At 38.5% G+C, this 18032-nt stretch overlaps 1 protein-coding gene across 1 annotated transcript in view; it reads right to left on the bottom strand.

The window, feature by feature from the left end:
• GPATCH11 (G-patch domain containing 11) overlaps positions 1-18032 on the bottom strand; it is an 84721-nt gene that overhangs the window by 48310 nt on the left and 18379 nt on the right. The window contains exons 3-4 of the mRNA XM_089694199.1: positions 15302-15343; positions 6294-6414 (exon numbers count right to left, since the gene is read on the bottom strand). Of these exons, the coding sequence (XP_089550325.1) occupies positions 6294-6414; positions 15302-15343 (163 nt within the window). The remainder of the gene's footprint in view (positions 1-6293; positions 6415-15301; positions 15344-18032) is intronic.

The raw sequence follows: 18032 nt of genomic DNA, 5'->3' as shown, positions 1-18032 counted from the left end.
TTTTTTTCAGATACATTATATCTTCTTGTAACATTATCTCAGTTCTTCCAACTGTCGGTTCTAAAGTTAAATAGTTCTAGCTGTACACAACACCTAACCAGAAAAAAGCATAGCAATTCTCAAACAGAAATGTATATTCTATATATTCTATATGTTGTGCCCCAGTCACATATATTTATGTCTTGAACTGAATGGGGTTGTTATTGTTTATAAGTATGTTAACATCTAGTGGAAGTTTCTAATCGCTAGAACTTGGTTACCATAGTGATTTTGGCATTTTCCTCTGCCCCCGACCCCCCCTACTGTTTAGAGCTGCTTAGTTTAGTCCTAGTTAGGCCCTCCCCACTTCTTCCATGTTCCCTCAGTCATTGTTAGCTAGTTACAGAGACAGGGCTCAGGAAAGTTAATGTCTTCCTACACTTCAAAAAACTGGAAAAACATCCCCTGTACTGCATTTAATACAGCTTAAACCTAACCTACTGGCAGATATAAAAATGATTGACATTATGCATTAAATAAGAATTAAAGGATAAGTTCACCTTTTGCACAAAAATAATAAATGCATATTTTTTGCAGATAAATTTGTGCATTTATTATTTTTGGCTGCAGGAGCCTGTAAAGCATTGCATCAGCGATCAGCAGATTGTTGGTGTCATGCAGGTCTCCTGCAGATCTGTCAGTATATCTGCTTGCCCATATGGGCGGCGGCTACTGCAGCATTGGGAACATGTTACATGGTCCCCACTAGAAACATGTGGAACAGGTAACATGTTCCCAAAACTGAACTTATCCTTTAAATATATACTTTTTTTTTTTTTTTTAAATATTTCCATAGTTTGTGAGGGTTGAAAAAAAATTAGATATCTTAGTAAAAGCAGCACACTCTACACACATTACACATAGCTAGACACACATTTAACCCCTTGATTGCCCTAGATGTTAACCCCTTCCCAGCTAGTGTCATTAGTACAGTGACAGTGTAGAATATTATCACTGATCACTGTATCAATGACACTGGTGATTTCAATGGCAATTAATCAGTTCCCCCAGCGTCACTGTCAGATTGCTCTCCACACGATCTCAGTCTAAATATAAAAAATTAAATTCCAATATACAGTATATACACCATAGTTTGTAGGTGCTATAACTTTCATGCAAACCAATCAATATACACCTACTGGAATTTATTTTTATCAAAGACATGTAGCAGAATACATTTTGACCAAAATTTATGAATAAATTTGATTTTTAAACATTTTTTTTTTATTGGCTACGTTTTATAGCAGAAAGTAAAAAATATTTTTTTTTCCAAATTTTCAGTCTTTTATTATCTCCAAAAAATGAAAAACCCAGTGGATGATCAAATACCACCAAAAGAAAGCTCAATTTGTGTGAAAAAATTATATAAATTTATTTCGGGTAAGGCGCTGCATGCGCAATTACCGGTTAAAGTAGCGCAAGGCGGTATAGCAAAAAATGGTCTAGTCATGAAGGGGGTAAAACCTTCAGCAGCTACAGAACAGCATGACAATTTTACAATTCAGAGAACATTGTGCAGCAAGAAAGAGAGAAAAAGGACAAACAACCCATGCCCAATTATTGGTCAATTTTGTAGGGCACACAAAGGCAGCATAAAGAAGTCTAGTGAAGTGACTGGCCTCGGGATACACAGATGAAACAAATCTCCCTACTTAACCTCTTCACGCCTAAGGGTAAAACAAATCTTAATACCTAAGCACAATTTCCAACGTTGACATGTGTTAGTAAAACTGTACATACCATCACAACTACTTTGTACATCCAGGTGGATTATAACTTTTTTTTTTTCAGGACAAATTGGGCTTTCATTTGGTGGTAAATGGTAATGGATATCTCCTGATTTTTTTTATTATCAAAGGAAAACTGGCCCAAAATAGTAAAAAAAAAATTAGTTTTTTAATTTAGCTGTGTGTTTCTTGTTACTACAATAACCTATCACCAAAGAACAACACAAAATACATTTTCCAGCTCTTGATGATCGCAGCGATACCATATATGTGTATGTTATTTTTTGTTTGTACCCATAGCACAGCCCAGAAACAATAGTGCGCATTCTGTTTTATCTAAAACACACAGACACCAATTAAAAAAATACATAAATTCCTGACCTTTGACCCTGACCCAAACACTTACCCTGGCAATGAACTAGATCAAACTTTGTATTTTTTTCTTTTATTTTCTATTATTTATCTTTTCTTTTTTTTTTCAAACAAACATTTTTTTTCCTCTATGCCAGGAGTTAGAGCAATACAATGCATCTCTCTCCTCCATTCATAGAGAAAAAAGAACGGGGGGGGGGGGGGCAGGCTATACAGTGACTGATCATTGTGATAGCCGATTGTTAGAATGGGACCCGGGGCTCTCAGTGACACCCCGGTCGTTGTGCTGGGAGCGCGTGTGCGGCACGCTCCCAGCACAAAGACAGATACGCAAGTATGCGGCCCCCACGGAAAAAAGCCCAGTTCTGTTAGGCCACATATTGGTGTGATGCCGGCGTCAAGGGGTTATAGCTGGGAAAAAAAAAAGTCAGCTGCTACAAAAGCTGTAGCTGCTAACTTTTAAAATACAGCCACTTACCTGTCCCTCGGTCCAGCGGTGTCCTCCCCATTGCTGGTTTCACCGGCCGTCTTCTCTCCCTGGCGCCGGCATCTTTACTGTGGGCACCCGGCTGTGACAGCTTGTGGCTTCACAACCGGGTGCTAACTACGCATGCGCGAGAAGCGCTGCGCTTTTTGAATGTTCCCTTAGTCTTCTGGGACCTGTCACATGTCCCAGAAGACTATGGGGAGGGAGGACAACTTCCGCTTCTGATCGCCTAGGAGATCACAGCGGAAGTGGGAGCAGCCACTTGTCAAATTCGGGTACCCGCTCCCCCAAGGTGCCAATCCTTAATGGGGAACAGGGAACGTTAAAGCGGAATTTTCCCTTCTGGGTGGAACTCTGCTTTAAGTTGTGCCTGTGTATCTGCAGTCTTCACTTCTCTATAAATTGTCAAGGTACTGACTTTATAAAGCTTTTCTAAGAGTTCAGAAAAAAAGGGGGCATAGAGCTGAAGTTACACTCTGCAGATCTTCGTGAGAGCTGATTGGAAAAAAGTGACATACCCCTCCACAAAGCTCACAGGAACAGAGCTGAAGCTGAATATCTACTAGAAGGCCCCTCCTGGGTTACCATTTTTCTATTATTGTGAGGAAAACCTATCAGACGTGATTTATGCTTATAGCAGAGGAACAAAGCAGCAGACAGAAAAGACACTTAGTGCTCTTTTTTGAGACAAGCACACACTATAGAAGGATATCCTTTGATCATATTTCATGTCTCAGTTTTACAACCACTTTAACGTATCATACACGGTTAGGACTAGTTTTACGGTGTTTTTTTTCCCCCTAAACTTGTTACAAACCCTCTCTATTCTTTTGAAAGATACTGACCTTAAAAGCCTTTACGGGTGAGGTGTTCCGTGAGTTCAATTAGGGTTGAATCAGATTGACAATTTTTTTTTTTTACCTCACAGCACCACCCAATCAATGGTGGAATATTTGCCTGGTCTTAAATTGCATAAATTTGGTTTGACTTGCGAGATACAGTATACAAGAGAATGGATTCATAGTATATCACTGTTAATGGAATCTTCTCTTGATCAAAATATGTTACCACATGCTAATTTAGTCTATGCTTATCCACTTTCAAAAGGAGCCTTTATATCCAGAGAGGTCTTTGAATCCTCTCTTGTATACTGCATGGCTTGTCTGGCACGGAATTGGTAAGCATCTCTTAAACAGTCATACCTCTCTCTTTCTCCAACTTTGGCAAAGCCCTGTCTTATTAGAATCCACAGAAATGTCTGCTCTCAAATCATGACAGAGTGCAGACATCCATACATTAAAATCTTAGTGAACGTGACCACCACGCAACCCCCTCTTCTGCAGCCACTCAAGAAAAAAAAAAAAAAAGATTCCATTTTTATTCAACAAGCCCTTTGTTTTTTTTAAAAGGGAAATCTTACATTACTGCAACAATTAGTCTTCAAGCACACTGGAAGTTTTTACAGCTGCTGTTTTTGGCTTTTGATGTTATTTTCTAAAGCCAGTAAACTCCCCAGCATGTTATCCTATGTGTCCATGCACACAGACTGTAAACGTTTTTTGGCAGGAAAAAAACCCCTGGACTAGTGGGTTTCTAGAGCAGTGTTTTAGCTGTAAAAATGCTTTAATACTGAAAAACGCGGTAAAACGCAGTAAACCAGCGTTTTTGGATGTTTTTTTGACTAAATAAAAAATGGTTTTCTTGGTTAAAAAAAACTCTAAAAAAGACATGAAAAAATGCAGCTAAACGCGAATACAAAAACACTGAAAAACTCATGTTTTAATGTGACTTTACACAGCTAACGTTACCAGCGTTATTAAAACGCCCAGTGTGCATGGAGCCTTAAAAACTTGTTCCACAAGGGCTGGATAAACCCACTGGCTACCCTTTTGCAATATTCCAAACCATGATCGCCATGCAATTTCTATGCTATTTTCTATGCTTTTTTTTCTCAAGGAACCCCTAAACTACTCTCAGACTGAGAATGGGCTTACAAAGTGGACTTGTGCCTTTCCTGATTTTTCTTACAAACACCCTTTTGCAATCTCTCTGTTTGTCCTGGAGATCCATCAAGGCCATAATGTATTCAGAAATGATGCTTTGATTTTACCATCACTCTAATATTATATATCTCCACATTGTTCCAACCTCATGGGTCTAAGCTCCTTCTCTTCTTCGTTGAAATGTTGCCACTCGGATGCAGGCTTTTACCAAAGCATTTTGAACCCATTCCAAGATCAAGTAATTTTAGGCAACTGTGGTCCACTACGAAAGTTTGCATTTAGTCAATTATCTACCTTTATTACATGAATGGGCAGTCATCGGCATAGGTTTCCCAAGAACTCAAATTTCTAAAGGCTGAAAACAACTCCTTATCTTTTTGGTGGCTAAAAAGACCATCCTACATAAGTTTATTTGGATCCTCCTACAGTTTCATGATTTCATGAAAAAATGGTTGTATATTTTATTGCACTGAAAATAGGGCTGGAGGCCTCTCTAAACAAGAAAATTTAGGCAAAAAAATATGTCTGTGAATCAATAACCAATACTCAATAATCAGAAGAACAATGTGTTTTATATGTCCAATTTGTATAACCTGACTTCTTAAAAAATAATCAACCTACAAACAATACTTCTATTTGAGGCCTCAGGCCACCCTAAGAAACAGAGAGTGTGGCTCGCCACCACCCTCCACCTCATGATCACTAAAGGTTTACTGGGCTGGCTATATAACAGATTGTGCAATTCTGGTTATTGATTGCAATAGACGTTACTTCCTCACTAGGGCTTCATTACATGGACAGAGACTGTATATTTTTAAGGCCAATTGCTGAGCCTTCTTCTATGCCATTTGCTTTATGATTATACATTTATGCCATTTTTCTCTGGAAAAATTTCATGTGCATTCAAAAGATAATTTCTTCTTTTGATGCTTAAGCATTGCTTGCGAAAATTAGTGCAGCCTACATGAATTATTGTCAAAGGCAACATGAGTTTTAAAGTGGTTCTAAACCCAAAAACAAACAATCAAAACCTTCCTAAATACATCTATTCTCCATCTGTTCCCTGATTTTTTTCAACACAGAACTTTCCTCTACAAGAAATCACCTGTTGAGCCTTCAGTTCTTTAGACCTTGGAGACTATGATCGGTAAACCCCCGTTTAGGTAAGTAAGCAGTGTATTACTATACATGGCTTACTTCTCAGGTGATTGGTGTCCTTAATATCACCACAGCATGGCCCATGTTGGGGGCAGAGATAAGCCACAACACATCTCCTGACCTGTGACATTGCTTTACATGCCTTCCCTTTCAGCATTTCAGAGCAGATTGTGACAAGTCTGGTATGTGCTTGAGCCTGTGGGCAAAATCAGGTACAAAACACCACATTTTTTATACATTTTTATACATTCCTCGTGTATATAAATCTGTGGCTTGTGGTGTGCCCCACCCTTATTAGGGAGGCTGATATCTGGGTTTACAACCTTTTTAAATATTGCCCTAGTTAATAGCTTCCACTTTTTAAGCCACACTAGAAACAAAACAGCACATATCTTTGGTGGAAAATATCTGCATGCAAGTCCCTAATGGTATTAGTCCTTCTACCTAAGAAGCCTCTGGCACTCAAGCATGCATATATCGTCACAAGCACAAAGTATTTTCTCCTACCTGAAATCATCAGCTGCTCGTTCTTCTGCTCGTTTCTGCATAGAAATCTTCTGCCTGTAATTTTCTAGATTTTCCTCTGCTTTTCTTTTCTTCATTTCGTCATGGCCTATACCACTACGTCCTGTATTCAATAAATACATTTGATATTTAATTTCCATTTTCTTTGCTTAAACAGCAAGCACATCCTAACTGGGTTTTGTTAGATAAGAACCAGTTCAGACTTTGCTTAGTTTATTCAATAACATGCTGAATTCTCCATTTACTTACAATATTTGGCTTAAAGGGTAACTCCACTTTCGTGGGAAAAAAAATTAGCAAATTTAGAAGAAAAAAAAAACCACACACACAGCATATACGAGGGTGACTCAAGTCATACTGTAATTGAATGTTATGAAAAATGGCCTTTCCTTTGCAATCTGCAACGCTGTAGTTTTCTGTAAAATGTAATGCAATATGGCTACCTACAGGTGTTCTGTACACAATTGGTGTACAGAACACCCCCTGAAAATGTAATTTCCTACTTGAGTGATTATCTCACGGATTTTCCCAGAAATCTGCACTAAGATACAAGTCAGATTTTTGGCATACCCTGCAACAAAAATATCATTTTTGGTGAGATCTAAATCACATCTAAAGGAAAGCAGACCTGGCCAATTTCATCCTTAGACCCTTGCAGGTGCAGCAACTGATAATTATGAAACCACGCCCATACTGATTTACTCAACACATGGACACAAACAGTCATTTCTTCAGAATAACAAAAGGGGGAATCGTCAACAGTTTGTTAAATCCTTGCAATATACATAGATCACCCAGAGGGGAATGTTTTTTTTCTCAACAAAAATCTCCTTTCATGTTTTGATGTTCACTATTGCTAGACATCCCTTTCAACAAGTTTTCTTTTACCTTTACAACCCAGTCCCAGGTCTACATTGGCTGATCCCCTAGCTCCCTAATGTCTCCATAAAAGATAAGTGGTAACCGCCAATGTACTTATCACATAGGGGGTATGTCAGACCCTTTATGATAGTAACTAAGCTCAATAACAAAAAGAAAAGAAAAAAAAACGCAGACACATATACAAAGTTAAAGGATAAGTTCACCGTTGGAATGTGTTACCTGTTCCACCCTTTTTTAGAGTAAAACATGTTTCATCTATTCTACAGCATCTCCTCCCTTCTCATGACAATGGGTGGGGGAACTTCTCTGGATGCCCACTGTAAACATTTCAAAACAGCATGGCCACGTGGGGCTCCGCCCACATCATTCATTCAGTTTCCTGTAAATAAATGCCTACAAGTACTTGATGAATGAAGTACAAGAACGCTGGTAAGTTCTCTGGTAGTCCATTGATCTTCCTGCTCTTGGGTAACTGCCTGCCTGTATGAGGTACAAGCAGACAACTATACTGAGAGTCTGCAGGAGCCTGAGATTGCACCCACAATTTCCTGATTGGGGGTGCAATTCTCTGCAGGCTCCTTAGGGAACATAAATAAATAATAAATGCACTTTTTACCTACAAAAAAAATGTGCATTGATTATTTTTTTTTTTCAAAAGGTGAACTAATCCTTTAGAACACATATGCAGAAAACATGCATTATGAAAACATTTAGGTATCCACAAAAATCAAAAGTAAAAGAATATTTTTGGGCCATCGTTTAATATGTTGTAAAGTTTTAATGTGTTCCTTTTTTAACAAAATTGGGAATTGTAGTTCTTTGCAAGTGCATGTGATTTTGAAGCTATGTATATTTGGCATTTATTAAAAAATGCTGTCTAGGTTTTCTACATTTGAGATAAAATATCTAGATGATCTTTGTGTGTATTTCTTTTACTGAAAATATACGTTTTGTAAGCATATTTATATTGTGAAAAATACAAAATCTGGACTACTATAATTTTTCTTTCACCGTTCCACTACTTCAAGAAATTATATAGTATTTGTGATTTTCAGTAAATTTTTCATAATGTATATTTTATCATAAGTATGAAAAATTGGATTGGCAGCAAAAAGGGTTAATGCTTCAAAATATACATCCAATGATTTAATATTGAAGCCTATATAATAAATGGGAATAATCTGTGCTGCATATCTGGATCTAAGAAGTATAGACTTTATCTGCTCCATAAAACTAGCCTTAAAGCTTGATTCTTGGATTTTAGCACCATTAGCTGCACAAGGCAAAGGTTGTTTCAAGATGATTGCAGAAATGTACCTTTTCTAACTATCTAAAATTACAGTGAAACTCCCTTTCATCAAAATCTTGAATGTACATTGCTTCACATAAAGTACAAAATATGGCTAAATTGTCCAGGAAAAAAAAATAATTTCTGCAATTTGAGGATGTTTTTCTATAATAACACAACTTGTTAAAATTTGTAGCCTTGGGAAATTTGAAATGAACTAAGTTTCTAAAGGAAAGTTATGTGATGTGAATTGATTGCCAACTTGCAAAGGTTAGCACACTTGCTTGCCAACTTGACAAATAGGAAGATAGGGGTCCCACACAGTTTCTTTTATGCCCAAAAAGCAGTATCACACAAGTGATAGGCAAGACCAGGGTCTCCAAACCTTCTAAATAAAATGGGCCAGTTGGGGGTAGAAATTGTCCTGGCATCAGTGGGAGTAATCAGTGCCCCATCTTTGATATTAGTGGAGGAACAGTGCCTCATTTTTGGTTCCAGGGGAAGGAATTATGCCCCACTGTTGTTGTCGGTGGGAGGAATACTGACTCGTATCAGTGGGAGGAATAGTGCCTCAAGGGCTGGATACAGTCAAGCAAAAGGCCACATTTGGCCTCTGGGCTGCAATTTGGAGACCATTGGGATAGAATAATAGAAATGTATTGGGCCAAGAGGGAGCAGGCAAGCTCCAACACTACCAGAAAGTGTAAAAGATTTGTCCAATTAGAACTGCATTGCATTTAGGTAGAGTTGGAGCACTGAAACCTTCTGCAGGTTGGTGCAGGCACACCTAGCTGCCTGCACTGCGTATCTGTCAGCAACTTGTCATGCCATAGTACAGTATGTTGGCTTCATGGACCGCTTAGGCCTTGTCAAAGAGAATTTTCCACAAAGTGATACAGATGCTTAAAAAAAAAAACTACAACTTAATCCTTCTGTACCAAATCCAAAACTGAAAAAAATTAAAAAAAACAAAACAAAACAAAACTTTACTTTAACTTCTGGCCAATAAAACTCTTTCCATAACCGCTACTGCATACAATAGTGATTCTAAAAGGTAAATTTTTTTTACATTTTTTTTTAGGAAAATAAACATGTCTATACATACCTGCTGTGTGCAGTGGTTTTACACAGAGCAGCCTGGATTTTCCTGTTCTCGGGGCCCCCGCAGGCTCTCCTGGCTCCTCCTGTCTGTTGGGTGCCCCCACAGCAAGCAGGCTGCTATGGGGGCACCCGCTGCTCCATGTGTCCATTGACACACATAGCCACTGCTTGGCCCTGTCCCCTTTCTCTCCTCATTGGCTGACTGGCTGTGATTGACAGCAGTGGGAGCCAATGGCTGCAGCTTCTGTCTCAGCCAATGAGGAGGCAGAGACCCGGGACAGGCAGACAGACCCGGGAGGCTGTCAGTCACATCACTGGGTCACAATGAGTCTCAATTTAAGTATTGAGGGGGCTGGGGGAACTGAAGCACACAGATTTTTTTTACCTTCATGCATAGAATGCATGAAGGTAAAAAACTTTCAGTCTTTACAGCCACTTTAATCCTCATCATGCTGCAGCTGAAGACTTTGTTTCTGTCGGTTTATGGAATATAAAATGGGGTTCACCTATTTAACTGGTCTTATTGGCCATTCCTTACCCTGTGGCAGACAGGCATTCATTTATTCCATGTCCCAAGCAAAAGACATTTCTTTAGCGGAGACAATTCTAAATCCACTGCTGAAGCTTCTCCATGTCCCAGGGTGTTGAAGCACAGGGAACTACAATAATGGCAATAAATCTACTATTGTGTGATTTGGAGCTTAAGATAAGGATAATCTTGAAAGTGCATCTGCTGCATTTGTAGGTTCAAGTCAGTATTTTATTTAAAATCAGTAAAAACAAAGGACCCACCTCAATTACAGCAGAAGCTTTTGTAATGGAGGGAGGCAAGAGGAAGCAAGATGAAACCTACCATAGGAAGGAAAATTCACTCCTCTAAGAGTTATCATGGGAAAAAGGTGTCTTTGTTGACGCTTTATCACCATCCTTGTTTCCACAATAACCCAAAATTTTCAAAATCCAATTGTCACAGGGACAGAAACCGAGGTGAAATCTTCTAAACAGGGACACAGAAAAACAAATGTTAAAGGGGTGTTAACCTTTCCCTATGCTATCCAAAAAAATTTAATTATTATTTTTTTTTTTTTTATTGGACTTACACACAAAAAAAAACAAAAAAAAAAAAAGAAGTAAAGTATCTGTTCTAACTTGCACTTGCATACAAATTTAACTTAAGAACAAACCTACAGAACCGATCTTGTTTGTAACCCGGGGACTACCTGTAATGCTTAGTTTTCAGTCAGAGCATGGTCTATCAACACTAGTAAGTGTTTTGCTTTGCAATAAAAAGGTCTTTTTTTATCCAGTATGTGGTTTCTGAGCTAGGATGGCACCTAAATCCATATATTTTTTCATCAGGAATAATTTTAACTGTGGACAGATCAAACTAATCTAGGGAGTTATTAATGCACAAGTAAGTCACCCCTTTAATTCATTAAATGTATGCTATTCAGTGCAAATACTCAAGACACAGACCTGTATTGTGAGTCAATTGTCACAGGGACTGTTGCATACAAAGTCCCTAATTCAAACTATGCCCCCCCCCCCCGAGGCCAGGGTGATATAAAATAATTTAAAAACCAACATGTCTTATCAAATATTTGCTTCCTAGCCTTTTTAATTTTGTTTTTCAAAAAGGTATTTTTAAGTGGAAAGTGCATTTTATTATTTTAGTAAAAAGGAGCCTAGTGAGATTGGAGCAAGTATGTTGAGAGGAAATATATAGTTGATTAAAATTATATAGCTGTTAATAAGTTAAGTCTGAAGACACTGCAGGCATCTCTGACTTCACCTAAAAAGTGCTTGGATATTTTTGTCAGTCAGGTAAAGATCCCAGCTCTCATTGGACCAGCTTACAGTTGATAACAATAATATAGCCCTTGTTAAGTCTGAAGACAGAGCAGATATCTCTATCAGACTTCACCTAAAAATGCATTTGGATTTATTAATTGGACAAACGTAAAAGGACACATTTATAAATTGTTCTAAAAGATCTTAACTTCTACCCTGACTTGAAAAAATGCCCACTTCCACTGAACTTAAAGTGTATCTGTAGCCAAAGCTTTTTTTTTTTTTTTTTTTTTTAAACTGGGATAACGTGGGAAAAGGTTAGAACCCCTGTCAGGTTTTACTGCTTTCCTGTATTTTGATAGAGACATTTCCCCTTACTACCTGTCCTGGTAACAACTTTTTTCTAGCCATTAAGTGAGGGAAAATTTGCAGTAAGTTAACAGGCAATACAAAGGTTTACAGGAGTTCTAGAATTCCCAACATAAAATTGACAGAGATTCGGATCCTTCCCCACTCCATCCAAAACTGGAAATAAATTGGCTTTAGACAACTTCAAGCATTATCCCCACAGTGCAACAATCCAATGCTATGGAAAGCATTCATGATCAGGAGGTTCCCCAACATACAGCAAATAATTAATAATGTTACCTTATATAGATAGCAGCAGATACATTTCAATGACTTTTCTTCTGCTGTATTATTGGATTTATCCTATTATAACATGCAGGTGTGTGGGTGCGGGTCCTCGAACGCACACAGGGTGCATTCGGGGACCCACATGTCATATTAGGACACATTGGCTGTGTCCATGCAGCCGTGTGTCCCAATGGAGATGAATAGGATGCTAGCATGGGGATACACATAGAACCTGTGCATCCCTGTGCTAGGAAAACAGACCTGCACAGGCCCCCAGTAAAGCACACCTTTGGAAAAAGCCCGAAGAGTAAAATTGTGGCTAGGCTAGACTGAACTATTTAAATATTTTTTAAAAAAGGAGTAAAAATGCTTTAAAAGCAAGCCCTCTTGGGGGCATGGCTAGTGAAGAAAGTGTATGGATGCTCGCTCCTGCGTGACCTGCCACTGGGGCTTTAATCCAGCCAACTCATGGCTTTCATACTACTAAATTGCTCATGACATAAAAAGTGAAAGACCTAGATACCTACCTGGAATGAAACAACCTATAACTAACATCCCAGATGCAGGAGTAGTCAGCAGGAAGTTTAAAGTGGTATTAAACACAAAAGCAAAAATGATATTGCAGACTGGGCATCCTGTATTGTACTCCAAGAAAATGATTTTACAGGTAAGCCAAACATCTTTATTACGTTAATAGTACAGTACACGGGCTTCATTTATTAAGACCCTGGGAAGTCCCCAAGCTAAACAACTGAGGGGAGGACCCAACACACAATGGCAACAGGCCCAAAAAAGGGAATCAGATACGCAAACTCAAGGAACAGCTAGAAGCACCTTATGGCTGAAGCGGGCATCAGCAGATGCCTGAACATTCATCTGGTAAAGTATAAACAAAATGGATGGTAAAGTGTAAACACTTAAACAGACGACTAGTTGGAGAAAACAGATGCCTTTTGGGGAAAAGCTCAAGAGGTACTGACTGAACTATATGAGTGACCCTTAACAGGACATGTTGAACCCCTATTCTTCAATGTGTAAGCTTTAGTGATAACTGATGTGACAACCATGAGAAAATCCACCTTACGAGCAAGGCTGGCCAAGGGAATATCCCAAATAGGTTCAAAGAGAGGTTTCTGTAGAACCGACATGGTAAGATTAGGATCCCACAATGGGATGAGAACAAAAGGGGGGCCACATGGAAGTCACCTCCTGAACAAAGGACTTTACCAGAGGTCTCTGAAAAAGAATATCCAAGGCCAAAACCTGACCCTTGATGATGCACAACACCAAGTACCGATCCAGCCCTGACAGGAAAAAGGACAGAACAGTGTCATCTAGGGTGAAATTTGTGTGCCTGAAGTATGTGAAGTAAGCCAATGATAGACTTTTCAAGAGGTCGACGTCTTAGATTTAACCTGAGTAGGAGAGAGATCACAAGTACTCAAAACTTGGGCTTGTACAGCCAAGCTGTCAAAGCCAGCGACCATGAAGCAAGAGTTTTCAGCAGAAGCCTAAAATATATCATCATGGTCCTGTGCACAGTGTGTACTGGCCTGCTCCTTTGTCCCATTTGCCTTGTGTCTGTTGTCTGCCATAAGGGTGAGGAATCCCCTAAGGGGTACTTACAATCTGTTGCTGTAGAGTAGAAGGGGGGCAGTTATATACATAAATACTGTGCTCTTATGTTTTTTACATGTTCTGGTTTTATTATATGTGATAAATGATCAATTTATTTAATGTGATAAGTATCCAGTGAAAAACCATAAAGTGAAATCAAAGTCTATCCAACATGTCATTTATACTTAAAATGATAGAACCACAAATAAATGTCTCTAAAAATTGAGTGTTTCTTCATCCAAATCTCAATATATTCTCCAGCGAACTGTGCGTAGCGGATTACAAAACACCTCTTTCCCAAAAAACACAGATCCTAAGCTTTCTTGGTGGTCACACTCAACTTGTGCACTCACCAGACCTCAATGACCCTCTTAACTTAATAAGTGGGTACACAATAGCTTAAGTCACCTCCTTCTAGCTTCTGATCTTTGCACCCTTTAGTCCTCCAAATGCATTTTGGCCATCATGAATAAACATTAAAATAGAAAGCTATAGTGCACTCATTTTTATTGCAATAGCAATCATAAAAAACACCACATGTGCACTCACATTAAAAATACCAGCATTCAATGTGGTTACTATACCACATGGTGCCATAATCAAACATTAGAGGCTAGCCCCACATTTTAAATTGGGCCGGGCCTTGGTATGATCCGCCAAGGTGCTGCTTTGGTGTTCAACAATCCGGAAGCTGTAATAATTAGCGTGGTGGCTGTAGATGCAGCTAGGGGAGAAAGGACTTCACGTGAAGAACAATTTTACAGGTACGAATCATGATTAAAAACCAGGCCAAAGGGAGCAAGTCCCTGATAAAGGGGACCTACATTTCCTAGAAACATTAGCTTGCATCCATACAAGGTTAAAAAAAAAAAAAAAATTACTGCCTGTGTAGTGCCCGCCTCTTCGGTCTCTAAAATTCACATTAAATGCATGTGAAAGTGTATGCAATGCAACATGAAGATGTGAACTAGCACTAAGCACTGTAAATAAAAAGATATTTGGCAAGCAGTATTAACCCCCCCCCCCCAAGCAACCCCTGAACAATGGGGCAGATGTAGTTTGGTGGGTTGAATAGTTCAATACTCATTTAACTGGTTAGGTGACATTGCAATGCAACTGCTTAACCTTTATCTGCAAAATTCAAGGTACGGAAACCTGTTCGGTGAATCGCTCCATTACCTAGAACTTTGGAGCTTTTGTTTTCGAATCCGAGGTCTGGGTAGTTCCAACCCTAGAATATGCAGCCATAGAAAATCAGTTTAATATACATTTGAGAACTGTCACATCCGCAACTGTGTAGCAGAGATTTGTAGCAGTCACAAATCTCTGATTTTCACTAGATAATTGTAGATAGCTACAGAAAAGTTGCTGGTTATCAACAACTGTTTTGAAGTAAGCTAGTAGCTAATGAAGCTGGAGAAGCTTCAGCTACTTTCAAACGCTCAAGTATTAAGGTACAAACCATTTAAACTGCTGAGGCACAGATTGTTGATGGACTGCAATTCAATTTTTCCTAGCAACAAAAACACTAAAGAGCAACAAATGTGTAGCTATTGCAAAATCACTTGGCGACAACATCCTTAGAAACAGTGGTCAACTTTTGCACATCCTCAAAGCACTTAAATAAATGTAAACATTACAAAAAAATAGGCAGGTAGGTTACAAAAATACTAACCTGTTTTTATATTCAGTGGAATTGGTTCAACAATACCATGACCTGTAAGAGAAAAAAAATATATATTTATTGTTACACCATAAACTATGCAAATCAGCAGTTTTCATTGTTTTTACCAAATGAATAAAGTAAACCTTAAACCAATAATAATAATTTGATATTGGAGCTGTTGTACAGTGCAGGGATAGTTTATGTTTCTGCATAAATATGCTAGGCCTTTATTCAAAATGTTTTTTGGTTAACACTAATAACTGCCCTTGGTTTGGTTCAAGCAGGGTCTGGTGAACTTCGGATCAGTAGCCCCACTGAAATTAATGGGAGCCATATCTGTTAAAAGTGCCAATTTTCTGGGCTAATAGGCAAGGGTTGTAAAAAAAAAAAAAAAATTGCGTGGGGTGGGGGTGTACACTGGTCACAAGTGTAGATCCCCCCCAAAAGAAAAACACATGCCAGACCCACCCTTTGAGCCTGGTATAAATTTAAGTAGTACCCCATGAAAAAAAATTTAAAAAAAATTATATATATAATTTCATCTTATTTTAGTTTTCAACAGTTCAGCATAATAGATTTAGCAAGTTGCTTTCTGCTTGAAGTGTCACTAAAGCCTAATTTTCTAAAGCACTTTCAGCAGCTGATTTAATCACGTAGGACTCTTTTACTCATGTTGTGCCCCATGAAGAGAGATCCGCATCTGCTTCTGAGAGGTCATTTGACAGGTGGCAAGGTGGTGTTCTTTAGCGTCTAATGCAGCACTACTGCACTGCAATCATGTGCATTGCACATAGTTACAGTTGTGGTGTGGCCCCACTGAATCTTAGGGTGAATTAAAAAAAATATTGAATAAAAAAATCTTAGGCTGAATTTGGCAAACTGTGCCATCTGGTATAGATCTCCTGGGGAACCAATAAAATAAATGTATATATATATATATATATATATACACAACTTTTGTTTATAAGAATGTCTAATCTGTAATTTGATGCCTTTTGGAGATTTTTCCATCTTTCCTTGGCTTCTTTATGCACATGAATACAAATTTTTAGCTGGGGTGCCCAAACTTTTGATCCCCACTGTATATATATTTATTTATTTCAGGTACTTATATAGTGCTGTCAATTTACGCAGCGCTTTACAAATATATATATTGACATCCACATCAGTCTCTAACCCTCATGGGGTGTACAATCTAAGGACCCTAACTCACATTCATACATATACTATGGACAATTTAGACAGGATCCAATTAACCTACCTGCGTGTCTTTGGAGTGTGGGAGGAAACCGGAGTACCCGAAGGAAACCCACGCAGGCACAGGGAGAACATGCAAACTCCAGGCAGGTGGTGCCGTGGTTGGGATTTGAACCAACGACCCTAGTACTGCTAGGCGGAAGTGCTAACCACTAAGCCACTGTGCCACCACGAGATATATATAGTGCCCAAACACTAATTGCAATTTAAAAAGCCACAGATGTGGGACATTAACCTCTAATTGGCGTTGTAACCCCGTGTGTCACCTTGTGTGTCTGTGCCAAGGCCAAACATTCCAGGGTATGTAAACTTTTGATCATGGCCATTTGGGTGATTTCTGTTATCATGATTTAAAAAGGAGCCAAACAACTATTTGATAATAAATGGCTTCATATGATCATCATCCTTCAATAAAAGCATTTTTTGGCATGGTCAGTGTCATATTTTCAATATCAATGCCAAAATTTCACAATTTCTGCCAGGGTATGCAAACGTTTGAGCACAACTGTAAGGTATATTGAACTAGAAGAATACGGTAATTAGAATGCATAGATGAAAAATATAATGTTATAAGTGTAGAATGTTGTACATAACTGCTCTACTGAAAACTGCTGGGGTCCAAACATATCATGCCTTCTTATATTTTGAAGAAATTGTACAGGCCAGCACTAAAGACAGAATTTTCCCAAGCTTACTGCAGCATCTACTTTTTCTTCTTCATCTGTTTTCAAAGTTTTAAATCACCTGGGGCCAGGGATTAACCATCTGTCTACGTCACAGGACATATTTCTACAGAATATAGAGCTCTGAATTAATAATGAGACAATATAAACCTAGACTGCACACCAGGGTCTGCACAGAATTTACCTTTCCTGGTTTCTGAAAATCCAGATTTATGGGCCCTGATGTTTGCAGAACAAGGCTGTACATCCTATTATTGGTATGTCTTATTGGTGAAATACTTTTCCTGCTAGCATTCTTAATTTACATTTTATTAGGTGGACAGTGTCACAGCACCTTTCCATACTAATTAGGAAGCAATTTATATTTGCCTGCTGGAAGAATGTTTTTTTCTTTGTCCTTTAGAATGGAGAATCACCTTTTTATCGGACTGGCTCTATAAAAATGGGCACAAATACACTTTGTGATAAAAAAAAATATATATATTGTGCCCATTTAGCAATAAATAATAGCAATAATGCACTGTGGGCCTGCCACAAAGATCAACAGCCAACCTCTGCAACATAAATAACGCTTACGGAGCTTAACCTTAACAACAGTAACTGCTGCTACTAATGCATTGAAAGCACCAAAGAACATCTGCAGAGAGGAGTTTTATAGGAAAAGTGTTGAGTTTACAACTCTAAAAGTCAGACGTGTGACAAATTGGTAGGTTAGAAGCGAGTTTCTTCTACAAAAAACAAAACAAAAACAAAACCACAACCTTTACAGATTCAATAAATATGTTACAATAAATAACAGG

Source organism: Staurois parvus, unplaced genomic scaffold (genome assembly GCF_062004578.1).
Source record: "Staurois parvus isolate SC_StPar_1 unplaced genomic scaffold, SC_StPar_1.0 ptg000655l, whole genome shotgun sequence".
Lineage (NCBI taxonomy): Eukaryota > Metazoa > Chordata > Amphibia > Anura > Ranidae > Staurois > Staurois parvus.
The sequence above is the reverse complement of the archived record's forward strand: the minus strand, read 5'-3'. Positions and strand labels throughout refer to the sequence as shown.